The sequence below is a fragment of the Primulina tabacum genome, chromosome 1, assembly GCF_025594145.1.
Source record: "Primulina tabacum isolate GXHZ01 chromosome 1, ASM2559414v2, whole genome shotgun sequence".
NCBI lineage: Eukaryota > Viridiplantae > Streptophyta > Magnoliopsida > Lamiales > Gesneriaceae > Primulina > Primulina tabacum.
The window spans coordinates 10,302,620-10,319,640 of NC_134550.1; the positions used below are offsets into that span (position 1 = coordinate 10,302,620).

Here is a 17,021-nt window from a genome sequence, read left to right on the forward strand (position 1 = left end):
ATATTCAATTCCAGATATCTATTCCAATGCATGCCAAAGTCACTTGACGTGGAGCTTGAGCAGTTTGACCTTGAAATTGAAAGAACTTTCCGCAGAAGAAGACAACAGCAGAGACTGAAGGAACTGATGGAGAGGCACGAGCACGAGCATGAGGAGGAGCACCATGAAAATAGACACTTTGAGGTGCCACGCCGCATACCGATGCTAGAGTATGCCCAACCTTCTTTGGATGGTGCACGCCCCAGCATTGTGAGGCCTATTGTGCGGGCAAACCACTTAGAAATCAAGCCAGCTATAATTCAGATGATTCAGAATACGGTCCAGAGCATTAGATGACCCAAACACGCATATAGCAGATTTTCTTGAAATTTGCGATACTTTTAAATTTAATGGGGTTTTTGATGATGCTGTTAGGTTGCATTTATTTCCTTTCTCCTTACGTGACAAAGCTAAAGCATTGTTAAATTATTTGCCTGTATGTTCATTCACCACATGGGAGGACATGGCGAAAGCATTTCTCATTAAATAATTTCCTCCATCTAAGACCATAAAGCTACGGGTAGATATCACCATATTTGCTCAATTCGAGCAAGAGTCTTTTTATGAGGCATGGGAGCGTTTCAAAGATCTATTGCGGAGATGCCCACATCACGAATTTCCACTTGGTTTAGTCGTTCAAACCTTTTATTATGGCTTGCTTACTCCTAATCGTACTATGATAGATTCTGCTGCTTGTGGATACCTATTGAGAAAAACTGCCGAAGAAGGATATGAGTTGCTGGAGGTAATGGCAGCTAGCAGCTATCATCCTCAATCTGAAAGAAACAACCAGTGGAGAAGTGCAGGAGTTCACCATGTAACTTACCTTTCTGCTATTACTGCGCAACTTGATGTCTTGAACGGGAAATTGGACGGCCTGAATATGGGTGGCACGGCTATGCGTCTTCAAGAGATATTTTGTGATAAGTGTGGAGGTGAATAATTTGCGAAGGACTGTCAAGATGACAATCCCTTCTATATGCAAAACGAGGCACCAGTGAATCAAGTGGGAGTCCAAAACCGTCCAAGGGATGGAGGCAACATCCCAACTTATCGTGGGGTGGTCAAAACAGCCAGAATATACCACAGGGTGGACAGCCGTATGGAAAACAACCGATGTACAGATCAGACCCTCCTAGAGAAGAAAAGTTCAATTTGGAGCAGATGATGTCTAAGTTCATCTCTTCTACCGAAACTAGACTCCAAAACCAAGATGCATCGATAAAGGGACTAGAGAATCTGATTGGACAGTTAGCTAAGATGATAGCAAGTAGAGAGCCGGGCACCTTGTCAAGTAACACAGAGACCAATCCAAAAGAGCAAGTGAAGGCCATCGAGTTAAAGAGTGGGAAAATTTTAGAGTCCCGAGAAAAAGAAAAAAGTCAATTGCCGGATGCACAGGCTGAGACATCAAAAGGTAAGTCTTCTAACTCTACACAGCACCCAATGCACCATCCAAAATTGTTATACATTCTCCTTTCCCTGCAGCATTGAAAAAAGCAAAACTTGATGCGCAATTCGGTAAGTTTCTTGAGGTATTTAAAAAATTACACATCAATATTCCTTTTGCCGATGCTTCGATGCAAATTCCTAGCTATGCAAAATTTCTGAAGGACATCTTAGAAAATAAGAGAAAATTGGAGGATCACATGATGGTAAATCTAACTGAAAATTTCTCTGCTTTGGTGCAAAACAAGATCCCACCAAAACTTAAGGATCCATGGAGTTTTTCTATTCTTTGCATGATTGGTGATGTTGTTTTTCATAAAGCCTTATGTGGTCTTGGTGCAAGTATTAACCTCATGCCTTTGTCTGTGTTTAGGAAACTTGGATTGGGAGAACCTAAGCCAATGAGAATGTCTTTACAGCTAGCAGACAGATCTGTCAAGTATCCACTAGGGGTTATTGAGGATGTGCTAGTGAAAGTGGACAAATTTATTTTTTCGGCAGATTTTGTGGTGCTTGACATGGAGGAGGACATAGAGATGCCGTTGATATTGGGGAGGCCATTCCTTGCAACTGGCAAGGATCTAATTGATGTACAGGAAGGGCAGTTGAGATTGAGAGTGGGGGAAAAGGAGATTACTTTTGATGTCTTTAATGCACTTAAGCACACACTACATTCTAATACTTGTTTTAGAATTGATGCTTTTGATTCGCTTGTGTGTGACTATGTGCAGGATGCTATTAAGGACCTTTTGGACGCCACTCTCACTACTAAATTGTGAGAAGACGAATTGGATGAGGAGAAATCTGAAATTGTGGCATACCTTAATGACAACCATCCTTGGAAGAGGCCAATAAAGATGCAATTAGAGGACTTGGGGGATCGGAGAGACTTAACCCCTCAGAAGTCAAGCATAGCGGAGCCACCAACTCTTGAGCTCAAGGCATTGCCTCCAAATCTGAAATACGTCTATCTAGGTGAGAATAGTAAACTTCCTGTGATTATTTCTTCTGATTTGATAGATGTGATGGAAGGCAAACTGCTGAAAGTTTTGAAAGCGCACAAGAGTGCATTTGCGTGGAAGGTGGCGGATATCAAAGAGATCAATCCATCGGTCTGCATGCACAAGATATTGATGGAAGACAAATATTCACCTCTGGTGCAACCTCAGAGAAGATTAAATCCAAATATGCAAGAGGTAGTAAAAGCAGAAACTATCAAACGCCTTGATGCATGTATTATCTATCCCATATCTGATAGTGCATGGGTAAGTCATGTTCAATGTGTACCGAAAAAAGGTGGGATTACTATTATCACAAATGAACAAAATGAATTAATACCCACTAGGACAGTTACGGGATGACGCGTGTGCATCGACTATAGGAAATTGAATGATGCCACCCGTAAAACCACTTTCCACTTCACTTCATTGATAAAATGCTTGATAGGTTAGCGGGTCATGAGTTTTATTGTTTTTTGAATGGGTATTCAGGGTATAACCAAATAATGATTGCGCCTGAGGACCAAGAGAAAACTACATTCACTTGTCCTTATGGCACCTTTGCCTATAGACGAATGTCTTTTGGTTTGTGTAATGCCCCAGCCACGTTTCAACGATGTATGACCGTGATATTTCATGACATGATAGAAACTTTCCTTGAAATATTTAAGGATGACTTCTCGATATTTGGCTCTTCTTTTGATGACTGTTTGCAGAATTTGAAGGTGGTATTGATGAGATGGGAGGAGACGAATTTGGTGCTGAATTGGCAAAAGTGCCATTTTATGGTACAAGAAGGCATAGTATTCGGGCACAAATATCAGTGCAATAGAGGTGGATAAGGCAAAAGTAGAAGTTATCAAGAACTTACCACCTCCGACATCCATAAAGGGAGTTAAAAGTTTTCTAGGCCACGCCGGTTTTTATCGGCGTTTTATTAAAGATTTTTCTAAAATTGCCAAACCTCTATCTTCTTTATTTATGACGGCCCCTGTTTTGGTGGCACCGGATTGGGATCTACCTTTTGAGGTCATGTGCGATGCCAGTGATACCGCGGTTGGGGCGGTGCTTGGCCAGTGGCAAAATAAGGTATTTCATACAATTTACTACGCAAATAAGACCGTAGATGAGGCTCAATTGAATTATGCAACAACTGAAAAGGAATTACTTGCAGTAGTATTCGCGCTTCACAAATTTCATTCATACCTTGTTTTGTCCAAAGTCATTGTTTACACAGACTACTCTGCACTGAAATATCTACTTGATAAGAAAGATGCAAAGCCACGCCTACTTAGGTGGATTTTATTGTTACAAATATTTGATTTAGAAATAAAGGATAAGAATGGTGTTGAGAATGTGGTAGCGGATCACTTGTCTAGATTGGAGCTTATGAGTAATGACTGTGTAGATCATACTATTAATGATTGGTTTCCTGATGAGCAGCTATTTGAGGTGAAACACTGTCCTTGGTATGCAAAATTTTCTAACTTTCTTGTCACAGGCACACCACCACCCAATCTATCATTTCACCAACGAAAAAATTTCTTTTCTGACGTGAAGCATTATTTTTGGGAGGAACCATTTTTGTTTAAGATTTGTGCAGATTCCATGATAAGAAGGTGTGTTGCAGAGGAAGAGTTTGGTCAAATTCTCGACCATTGTCATGACCGTGAGGTAGGTGGCTATTTTGGACTAACAAGGACAACATCTAAGGTACTTGTATGTGGCTTCTATTTGACCGACCCTATTTAAGGATGCTCGTTCTTATGTGTTTGCTTGTGATAAATTCCAGCGGACATGTAACATCTCTAACCATCATGAAATGCCATTAAACAATATCATTGATTGTGATGTTTTTGATGTGTGGGGGATAGACTTCATGGGACCGTTTCCCAGTTCGTTCACGAAAAAATACATTTTGGTTGCGGTTGATTATGTGTCTAAGAGGGTAGATGCAGAAGCATATACCATTAATGATGCTCAGGTGGTCCTGAAATTTTTAAAGAAAAATATTTTTAATAGATTCGGAACACCAAGAGCAATCATTAGTGATGGTGGCACCCATTTTTGCAACAAACTATTTGAAAAACTTTTGAGCAAATATGGTATCACACATAAGATCTCTACCACCTATCAGCCCCAGACGAGTGGTCAAATAGAAGTGTCTAACCAAGAGATCAAGCGGATTTTGGAAAAAGTGGTAGGTGTCAGTCGGAAAGACTGGTCTGTAAGGTTAGATGATACTCTTTGGGCATATAGGACTGCTTTTAAAACACCTATAGGCACTACACCATATAGGCTACTGTTTGGTAAAGCATGTCATTTACCTGTAGAGTTAGATCATCGAGCATACTAGGCAACAAAAGCACTTAACTTTAACTTTACTGATGCAGGTGAACGACATTTGCTTCAATTTGACTAGTTGGAAGAATTCCAGAATCTGGCATATGATCTCACATTATCATCCAAGGAGATGACAAAGAGGGCTCATGACAAACGAATCATCGAAAGGGAATTCAAAGAAGGAGAAAATGTCCTACTCTACAACTCCCGGTTGCGACTGTTTCCCGGAAAATTGAATTCGCGATGGTCTGGTCCATTCGTGATTTCTAAACTTCACCCATCGGGAGCTGTAGAACTACAAGATGGAAAAGATGGGACATTTACGGTGAAGCACTACAGGGGTGGCACAATTGAGCCACAACTTGGAATCGCCTGGTTCCAAGACAGTCCGAACTGACACTGACCGACAGTCAAGCTCTCGACTATAAATTGAGAACTACCTCTCTTTCCTTATCTTATACTTGATTCTACTTTATCATTTTAGTTCATTTCCTTCGTTACTTATTATTTGTTAGTTTATTCTAATTGTCCTTATTCTTATTTTTCATTAAAAAAAATTTAAAATTAAAAAAACGGGAAACGTTCACGACCGAGCGGTAATATTCGCGAATGGCTCTGCCCTAAAAAGAAATTTCCAGTGCAGTCGGCGCTCGGGCAGTAAAATTTTATCGCTCGGACACGACTACACATAAAATCGCCCCTCCCCTTTCCCTTTTCTCATTATGTGCGAATTTCACCCTAACCCCTCATTTCTACCGGTGCTCACTCTCGTTTTCTTTGCAGTAATTCTCTCCCAAATCCGGGTTCAACCAACGTGGTTCACAATCTTCGTTCAAAATCAAGAAGCCTTCTCTCTCTGGTCACCATCTCCATCATCTACCACCATGGCACTCAAGAAACTGAAAGGTATTCCTGGTTCCTCTTCATCTTTGTCTTTTAATAGAACTCGCTTTGTAAATGAGACGGCTCGGGCTCGGTATGAGCATGCCAAAATTCATCGAAACCCGATTGTCGAGAGGGGATTCCGTAAGAAATTGGAGGATAGATTCTTGGCACCTCTTGTGGGTTTGGAGAACCGGGGATGGAAAAAATTTGGCGAAAAACCTAAGGCGGCGGTGGTGTCAGTAGTTTGGGAATTCTATGCCAATGTGGGTGAGAGGACAGACGATAAGGCTTTTGTTAGAGGGAGCCTTGTGCCATTTGATTCTATTACGAATAACTCCCTCTTAGAAACGGCCGAGGTTGATTACACTGAGATACTCGGGACTTTATGTCATCCAAGGACGACCTGGAAATCAGTAGGGGGGCCACCGAGTTGTTTTGACGAGCGGTATTTGTAGACCGATATTTCCCTTTGGTATCTGTTCTTGGCTAGGAGGATGATGCTAGTATCCCACAAGAGTGAGGTACATAAGGAGCGGGCAGTGGTGCTCTATGCTTTATCGCAAGACTATGCCATCAACGTGGGCAAGCTCATCAACTCTCAAATCATGGTGAGCATTCGTAACAGCCACATCGGACTTTTCTTTCCCACTATCATATCAGAGCTGTGTGCCAGGGCGGGGGTTGTCTTCCGGAATGACGAGGAATGGCTGCAACCGATGAAGCCCATTTGTGTGGAGGACATGCAGCGTAAGAGCGCGAAACGATAGACAGACTTTCTCGCTCTTGAGGGGGATACCGGTGGATCGAGCACCACTGCCCCACGTCGCTCCCAGCCCCGAAGGCGGTCCCAAAACGAAAAAATGGATGAGACTCTCGCATTTATGACTCACCAGGATCGCGTCAACGCGAGCTTCAATGAACACTTTACTTATGTCGATTCCATGATGCGCACGATGCTCGTCCAAGGGGGCGTAGACCCAGGGACCATACCACCGCCGCCGCCATTCGTTCCCCCTTACGATTTTCAGTATGACTATTATCAGCAGGGGGATGCATCAAAAGTGCCACCACCAGAACAGGATGAGGATGAGCCTTGATCAGGGGAGTTTACTGTTCCCTTTCTTTTTGTTTCATTGTTTACTGCATTATTTTTGTGTTCTTATTGTTGTTTCATTCTGTCATTTATTTTTGCATGTGTTTTTGTGTTCTGCATCTGTGTTTGCATTTATGTGTTTCAGTCTTTTGTGCAATGTCCCCATGAGGGGGTCATTTCGTTTGTGTACTGCATGTGTGTCAATTGATTGTGAAACAAGTAGGTTGGTAGCCAATGAGGATTATGGGATTAATGACTTGCATGTTTCTTAGTCTTGTCACTCGTTATGAACACCCCGGTATCAGGAACTCTAAGTTTTTCTTTACGCAAACATGGTGAGTTTTGGTAGTAGTGTGAATGATAGTCGAGTTTAAAATAATCTCTGAGGGAGACTGGAAAAAAATGAGATGCGAGTAGAACTTGAATGAATATCTGTTGAAAGGAGTGACTGACCAGTAGCATGAACTCGAGTAGAAAATCAAAGTATCCCTCAAATAACCTTCATCTCAATCGTGCATAGAGCCTAAAAATTCTTCTCTAGGCCAGATAAATAAGCATACCTTATATTCCGAGCCTAGGGCATAGACACGAGAAAACTATGCACTAAAAAAAAAGGGATGTAAGGTTTGGGGGAGCCAAAAAGGGATGAAATCCTATCCCAAGGCTAAAAAGATGGAGATGTAAGGTGTTGAGGAATGTCAGATGAAATTTCTGACAAGTGCATATTGAAAATGATCTGCGTACTCCCAATCTTTTTGGAACCACCTGAGCGCTTATGAATATTGACTCCCAAAATCTCGTTGTACAACGATGAAATTATGCCACTTTGTGTTTATTGGTTGGTCACGAGTGGAAACAGAAATTAGGAGATAAACTTGCGTTGAATTGTTGATTCGACGACCCACTTGATTCTGCGAACAAAACTATCTGAAGCACAAGCTAGTAAAACCTACAGCACACACGACCACACTTTCTGGAAAAATAAAAATGTTTTGTGGTGTTTTCAAAAACCCGCTGAGGCAGGAGATGTCAGTTTGCTGTTTCGCCATCGGTTGAGTTGATTTAGTAATTTTACTTTATGTTTTGTTTCATGTCTTGGGTGTGGTCTGTGACCTATTTTGCTTGAGGACAAGCAAAAGGTCGGTATGAGGGGGGTTGATAGGTGTTATTTTTACGTATTTTGTTACATTAGTTTTGTGTGTGTTTGCATTGATGGTGCGCTGTCGTTGTGCCACCAAACTTAAATTCCTACTTTCTAAATAAAATTAGTGTAATGGTGAGTAAGGTCGAATCCACAGGGAACGGAGAATGATTTTTTTCGAGCAAAATGCAATTAAAATGGGGATTTTTGTATATGAATTTAATAAAATGCTAAACTAAATTTATCCAAGAATGGAAAATAATAAATTAAAATGATAGTTAATCAACTAGAATAAAATGAAAAATTTAATATGAGAAAGATCTGATTCAAGGGAGTTCTACTATTTAATTATATCACTGTTCATCGGCAAACAAATAATTTATTCAAGTTATTCCAAGCAATTAACTTTAGAATTATAGGGATAGCCGCTAAAATTCTTGTGTTTTCCTAAATTAATTGACCGAACCCAGCATCCAGTCAAAACTTATGAATAACCAACTGGGCACGATAGCGTTCCATATTAATTAAAGATAGCTTTTAGATTTGTGAAAACAGTTAATCCTAAAATCTAACAACCGAGATAGCTGCAATTGATAGATCGAGTTTCACCGATTTATTTAGATTACACATGTTATAATAGCACATCACATCTAACCTATTGCTACTCACGTACCAATCGTTCATGACAATTACGGATCACTGAATTCATGGTTAGCATTAGAAAATCATACATCAAATTAAATTGTCAGATTAATTGACGTATAACATTCATATAATTAAATCATAAATCAACGAATACTTGGGCAAATAAAAATAATAAATTAAAGTGCAAAACCTCACAGTGATAAAATTAAAATAGTAGACTATATCCCTTGAATCAAAAATAAAACTTAGCCTAAAAGTGTGGAGAGAAGTTGAGAGAAAATCCTTGCGCCTTTCTTATGCTCTTCACGTGAGTTGTTGGAGAAGGTTGGAGAAATCTTTTTTTTTTTGTGTAAAAATTCAGCCGCCTCCCTCTTTATATTTTGTGAATAGTTGTATGATTTGGGTTTTTTTTATTTAAGCTAAAAAGCCCACTAAACTAAAAATAAAAACCTAATACCTAAAAATTAAAAGATACTAGAAAATATCCTCCAATAATATAGAATTTTTTATGGAAAAACTCTATCTTGTATTTCTTCCTTGATATAAAAATTTCTTATCTCACTAGGCAGCCAAGGAATCGTCAAAAGGCGTGGTCACGCCTTATGCAAAAACATCTTCTGCTCCACATCTTCCACTAAGATCATATCAGCAACTTTAATTGTGATATAAAATCATCTTTTTTGGCCCAGACTTATCGCAAGAGCAGAAAACTTCCTTCTACAATAAAATCACACAAAAATGTGTCAATTAAGCATGTTGGTAGTTGTAACAATGAGAGATATGACAATAAAAATACAAACTATATGAGCCTATCAAATCTCCCACACTTAAATCATGCTTGTCCTCAAACATAAAAGAATTTGATTCATTATTTCAACTCATTATCCTCTTTCTGCTTCATTCACTTGTCTGCAAAATATTTTGTCATGCACCAAAGTAATTTAATTTTTAAGCACCTAACATACCAACATAATGAACAATTGCTTCCATCCGAATGTGTAGAAATAAAAATGCATAGGGTCCAAACACTCCTCACAGGATTCGCTCATTTCACTCGTAAGTGTCTAGGTATGTATCAAGGAGCTCCCATGCCAAAACACTGAAAATTTTTACCATAAGCTTGCAAATATATCATATCCTCTACCAAATGAATGAATTAAAATGCACAAACAAGGGCTATAAATGGGTTGTATCGTGGCTAGAGGTTAGGTAGGAAAGAAATACAACGGTTTATGGAACTGAAGAACACATACACACTTTCCACAAAGACAATAGCATCCAGCTAACAATAACATCTCCAATTTCATTATAACATCCAAGAGCATTTTTTTTTCTTCGTTTCTCTTATTTTCCTTCTCACTCCCCTTTTTTTTCATTTTTTTCTTTTCGTTATAAATATATCTTTTTTTCTCTTTTCTTTTTTTTTTCATTTTTTTTATTAGGAGATTTTTTGAAACGATGATTTCGAGCATTACTCACTCGTATCAACAATTTGCACTTTCTTGGCTCCAGCTAAATGCGAAAAGTTTGTATGATTCTCCAATTCAAGGTTCAAATAGAGGAATAACCAACAAAAATATTTATCATGGCTTGTAACGTGGTTATTTTCCAACGAATAGGCTTAGGCTCGAACTTGGCTCACTAGGGATAATGAATCAAGGTGGGCTCAAAAGAACGGCACAGATAATGCGAAAGAAAACTGTTTGAACCAAATGCCCTTTACTTTTGTTTGTGCACCTCATCCATCAAAAGGTGTCAACAAAGACATGTATAACAATGCAAATTCTAGAAAAATTAATAATGCATGACCAACACACAATCAAATAAAATGGAGCATGATATAATGTTTGCTCATAGGCTCAAAGCTCACCAAAGAAAAATGGTATGTGTGTTAGACCTCAAACACTTGTCATTTCAATACATCATCAAGAGCAACTACCCATAAATGTAGCAGTAAGAATACAAAATCAGTTGCACACAAAGAAAACATCAGGTTTTTTTTTTTCATAGACTCGCATCAGAGGCATTCAAGATTCAAATGAGAGAGATAACGAATAAATATTAAATGATTTATGGATCAAACAACTTCACTCTGTCGTAATCTCCTTTCCTCTTTTTTTTTTTATTTTCATAAATATTTTTTTTCCGAATAAATATGCAAATAAATAGAAAAAATAGAAAATAAAACTAGAAATAAAGATATGTACCCCCTCCACACCTATATGTGGCAATGTCCTCAATGACACAAAAATTAAATGCACAACGTAGACACTAAAAACGCAAAAGAAGTTAGAAAACTCCCCTGAAAATTTTTGGGCATCGTGGAGCAAAGCTTTCTATTGCTGTGGCGGTGTTGACGAAGCCTGTGACAAAGATGTGAAAGGGGGTGAGAACAAATAGGGTTAGATAAAACAAACAAAAATTCTGTTTTTTTTTTTCAAAATCAGAAGATGTTTTCTCACAAGGCGTGATCACGCCTTGCTAGAAAACATCTAGTGCGTGTAAGACAATTTTTTTTTCAGAAGATGTTTTCGGACAAGGCGTGATCACGCCTTGTCAAAAGACATCCACTGTGTTGGGAATTTTTTTTTTTGGTGCAGAAGTGATATTCTTGTAAGGCGTGGTCACGCCTTGTTAGAAGACATCTTCTGGACAAAGGTAATAACAATTGTACTATGTGAAAAAAATAAAAATAAAAAAATTAAAAATAATAAGAAAAAAAATTGGATTGCCTCCCAAAAGCGCTTGATTTTTAGTTGTCGGCTTGACCCTCAAAAGCACTCATTCAAAGAGCGGCTGACGCCCAAAGTACGTGTCATATGACACCATATATGGGTCTTGGTTCCATGTGCCCTCAAGTTTGGTTTGATGTATGCAATGTAAGCTCGTCTCCTCAACAAAACGTGACTTTGAATAATAGGCATGAGATGAGTGTATCATCGTTGGCTCTTGAAGAACAAAATATGTTGAAATCGGTAATGGAGAAAGGCAAGGATCTCCTAGATGTATATATGATGATATTATCGACGAGCTCAAATCGATAGTCTCAGGAGCTTGTTCATCTCTCAACTTCATTGGTGCCTCATCTTCGTGTGATATTTCTTCCAAAACTTCTTCAGATTGAGGCTCAACATTTTCCTCATTCAATGCCACGCGCTTGTTTACCATGTCATTCAATCGACTTATGATTATTTCAAGACTATATCCCTCATCTTCTTGATGCTCGAAAGGTTGATATGTAAAATCAGATTGGCTAATTTGTGGAGTGTATTGGTGGCTCCAACTCTGCAGTGAAGGATGCCAATACTGATGGTAGTCAAAGTCGGCCATATCATTTAGCAAATATATCACACTATCTTCATCTCGACTAAGTAGTGGGCTACCAGTTGTTAGTGCTCCATTAAATACCCATCTTTGTGTAACTGCATTCAAACCTTTAAGGAAAAGTCGAAGAAGGACATAGTTAGAAAAATCATGATTCCTGAATGTTGTTACTAAATTATTGAATCTCTCCCATGCTGCGTAGAATGGCTCTCCGTTTTGTTGGGCAAAAGTTGTGAATACTTGTCGATGAAACATCTCGAAGTATTTCACAACAAAAAGTTCTCAAATTCTTCTTTTTTTGATGAATCACCTGTACAAGAAGAATGAGACATAAAAAAAATAATAATAGCAAAACTCGAAAAAAACCTAACCTTGCACCGTTCCCCGGCAACGGCGCCAAAATTTGGTGCGCTGTCGTTGTGCCACCAAACTTAAATTCCTACTTTCTAAATAAAATTAGTGTAATGGTGAGTAAGGTCGAATCCACAGGGAACGGAGGATGATTTTTTTCGAGCAATAATGCAATTAAAAGGGGGATTTTTGTATATGAATTTAATAAAATGCTAAACTAAATTTATCCAAGAATGGAAAATAATAAATTAAAATGATAGTTAATCAACTAGAATAAAATGAAGAATTTAATATGAGCAAGATCTGATTCAAGGGAGTTCTACTATTTAATTATATCACTGTTCATCGGCAAACAAATAATTTATTCAAGTTATTCCAAGCAATTAACCTTAGAATTATAGGGATAGCCGCTAAAATTCTTGTGTTTTCCTAAATTAATTGACCGAACCCAGCATCCAGTCAAAACTTATCAATAACAAACTGGGCACGATAGCGTTTCATATTAATTAAAGATAGTTTTTAGATTTGTGAAAATTGTTAATCCTAAAATCTAACAACCGAGATAGCTGCAATTGATAGATCGAGTTTTACCGATTTATTTAGATTACACATGTTATGATAGCACATCACATCTAACCTATTGCTACTCACGTACCAATCGTTCATGACAATTACGGATCACTGAATTCATGGTTAGCATTAGAAAATCATACATCAAATTAAATTGTCAGATTAATTGACGTATAATATTCATATAATTAAATCATAAATCAACGAATACTTGGGCAAACAAAAATAATAAATTAAAGTGCAAAAACCTCACAGTGATAAAATTAAAATAGTATACTATATCCCTTGAATCAAAAATAAAACTTAGCCTAAAAGTGTGGAGAGAAGTTGAGAGAAAATCCTTGCGCCTTTCTTTTGCTCTTCACGTGAGTTGTTGGAGAAGGTTGGAGAAATCTTTTTTTTTTGTGTAAAAATTCAGCCGCCTCCCTCTTTATATTTTGTGAATAGTGGTATGATTTGGGTTTTTTTTTATTTAAGCTAAAAAGCCCACTAAACTAAAAATAAAAACCTAATACCTAAAAATTAAAAGATACTAGAAAATATCCTCCAATAATATAGAATTTATTATGGAAAAACTCTATCTTGTATTTCTTCCTTGATATAAAAATTCCTTATCTCACTAGGCAGCCAAGGAATCGTCACAAGGCGTGGTCACGCCTTTATGCAAAAACATCTTCTGCTCCACATCTTCCACTAAGATCATATCAGCAACTTTAATTGTGATATAAAATCATTTTCTTTGGCCCAGATTTATCGCAAGAGCAGAAAACTTCCTTCTACAATAAAATCACACAAAAATGTGTCAATTAAGCATGTTGGTAGTTGTAACAATGAGAGATATGACAATAAAAATACAAACTATATGAGCCTATCAATTGTGCATGCGTACATTTCGTTTACATTTTGTTCATTTTAGAGTAAGCATGTGCATTTGATCGTGTCTCACTTGTAAGTGACGAATTTGCAGGTAAATTGGCCGTAAACTGAAATCGGGAAGAAAATGTGCCAACCAAGAGGACAATGGGCAGAAAGGCTGGCGCCCGAGCGGTAGAATTCCACCGCTCGGGTGCGAGATGTGAAATGTTAAGCTAAACTCCAGAGGATGTGGTGTTCGGGCGGAAGAATCTTACCGATCGAGCGCGAGTGCCGCACTTAACGAGCAACTTACAGAGAAGTTGGCGCTCGGGCGGTAGAACTTTACCGCTCGAGCGTCACTTAAATTTGGTAAGATTGTGTGGCCGATTTCTTCCCCTAATTTCTGAAGAGATGGGGATATGAAAGGGATTTGGACGATTCATTAAGGAGATTTTTCATTATCTAGCAGCCACCACAAGCCTTGAAGAGGATTTTGCGCTTGGATTGAAGATTTCGAGATTTCCGGGCACCATTCTTCGCAGATATCATCACGTCTAGTATTTCGAGTTTATTTTCTCCTATTTAAACATTGTTTGCTTAGTTTAATTATGACGTCGAGTAGCTAAACTTTCATTTTTATTGGGATTTAAGGGGATCCTACCCCGAAACCGATTTAGTTAATTCATATTTCGATTTTTTGGTTTATTCTTGATTATGCTATTGTGTTATCGTGTTGTTAGAGCGTAGCTAACTTTAATAACAAATTTTATATCGCGAGTGAGTTCGAGAGAATAGCTTGTGATAGGAATGAGTAGTATAGTCCGTGGATTTACAATTTACATAGAAATATGAAGTCGGATACGCGCCGATAGTCATAGTCTTAAGGGGCGAAGCTAGGGGATTTCACTAGATAGACATGCGATTTACTTTTGATAAATAATTAAAGAAAATTAATTACTTCACTGAGTAGAATTAATTTGGCATAGCTCGAGAGGGTATGTTCAATTGAATAGGAAATCCTGTCGGAAGCGTAGACCATTATCGTACGAATTAAATAAATAACGAGGGGTAGGTAAACCGAAATTCCCAACAAATTCATTTTTAATTGAATTCTAATTAATCATTCTAGATTATATATCTCATCATTTAATTCTTAAATTTTTCTTTGAATTTATATTTAATTGCAGTAGTAGAAAACAATTATCCAAATTTCGTTGCTAAAGATTTAATAACTGAAGATAATAATTGAAAAATACAGTCTCTAGTTGAACGATACTCGTACTCTAGTACATTATATTATAACTTGATATCGTGCACTTGCTATTATTTCGAGCTTAAATATTATTAATTTGGACCAAGAGTTTTACAGTGTAATTTTTGCTCGATCAAAAATCTATTGTAGTTGTAAATACATCAAATCGATAGTGACGCTCAACTGTGATTGAATCATTTTGTTGACAAAAAAGGCATGTACCAGATTTAGAAAACTAAAACCAAAATTCCAATTAAACAAATCAATTTTTCAAATTATTTCAGCTCGATCAGTTATTTGAGTTGAAATCGATATTTTGTTCATCTCTAGACTGAATTTATGTATGGGCTTATCTTAATTCCAAAACGGATTTTTCAAATTTTTTACTCTTAAGAATCATTGCGGTCAAAAGACAAAGTCAGTTCACATCATTTTTTAAAGACAACATTAAAAAATAATGCATAGATTTGGACATTGACAAACATCAAAGAATAATAGGGACATTAATAGAAAACAAAATGCTTGAAACATCATTTAAGTCATTATGCACAAAATTCAAGTAATTGATAAATCATATAATATCTTATACTATTATTCACATTGAAAATTTGAGCAATTTCTCAAAATCATTAATTTATTTTTCTCAAAATCAATTCTTATAAACATACACTAGTTCATACTAAAAAAATTAAAATTCTATAAAAATTTTAGTATTAATATAAATTAAATAAATATATAATAAATATATAGTAACTGCATAATTATTTTATCATATTAGCTCAATTTAATATATTTGTGTGTTATTATAAATATAGTCTAAAATTATATTTAGAACTTAGAGCTAATTTTAAAAATCAACTTACATTAAGTTCTTCAACCTTTTGAGCAAAATACGAGCAAAAATCAAATTTGATTATAGGTATTTGTATAAAGCCATTTTAAAAAATTCCTAATAATTAAACAAATTCTTCAAATTTGCATGGATAAAGTAAAACTCAAAAAACTCAAAAATAATACAAAACTAAAAAAATACTGAAAAACTAAAAAAAAATTGTAACCCTAACCCAAGGTGGCTCCACCCCCTGCTTGAAGAGCTGTGTGCATGAACAGTTAAAAATCAATCATTATGTTAAAAAAAATTAAGATTTTTAGACCTAACTCAATAACGAAAGATAGTTCAAAAAAGAAGAATTGTCCAAACTCCAGAATAAACACCTGAAATGTGATGTTTACATGATATTATCTGATGACCTATAAGACAATATGAAATTTGATATAATGTTAAAATTGATACTATAACTCAACCTCAAAATTCAGATCGTCCAAAATTCATATACACAGTATTCAAGTAATTAATTCGACTGGTGAGAGATCTAACATATTATATAGTAACTAATTGGGTCGGTGAGAGATCTATCATATTATATAGTAATTAATTGGTTTGGTGAGAGATCTAACGACTAACATATTATATACGAAAAAATATTAAATATCATGTCTTGTCGTTGTTCACACCTCCCACTTGGGCTCCAGTCCAAACATTTGAGTCCAAAAATCAAATTAATTAACATTCTAAAAACACGTGCGGCTACCAACTTCACGTTGTCCATCTATTTTAGGGGTGTCAATCGGGTCGGGTGGGTCGGGTTTCGGGTTAACCCGCGAATTTTTTTTATTTTTTTTCAACTCGAACCCAACCCGAACCCGAAACAACCCGCAAACCCTCAACCCGAACACGAACCCGTCTAACCCGACTCAACCCGTCTAATCCGCCTAACCCAAATTTTATTTATTTTTTTAAAAAAAATTCGAAAAAATAAAAAATAATAATAATATTTTAATTTAAACACATAATAACAAAATTTTCGATTTAAATTTGAAAGTTTAATGGTAGAAAATTAAAGTATATTTACTAAATCAAATAAACAATTGTTAAAAAAATAAAAAATATACAAAATAATTATTAAATGATGAAAATTTATCATATAAATATACAATAAATTTTGTTCAAACATACAATATATTAAAATATAGGTAATATTTTCAAAATAAAAATGTTTTCGGGTCAACCCACGA

At 36.7% G+C, this 17,021-nt stretch overlaps 1 protein-coding gene and 1 non-coding gene across 2 annotated transcripts; one reads left to right on the top strand and one right to left on the bottom strand.

The window, feature by feature from the left end:
• Window positions 1-551: 551 nt before the first annotated feature.
• LOC142521283 (small nucleolar RNA R71) lies at window positions 552-657 on the bottom strand. The gene has a single exon (XR_012814120.1). It is a non-coding gene; the product is annotated as a small nucleolar RNA R71 (small nucleolar RNA).
• Window positions 658-1,619: 962 nt separating this feature from the next.
• On the top strand, window positions 1,620-2,267 carry LOC142504581 (uncharacterized). Its single transcript, XM_075617449.1, has one exon. It carries the CDS (start codon window positions 1,620-1,622, stop codon window positions 2,265-2,267), a length of 648 nt encoding a protein of 215 aa, XP_075473564.1.
• The last annotated feature ends 14,754 nt before the right edge of the window (window positions 2,268-17,021 follow it).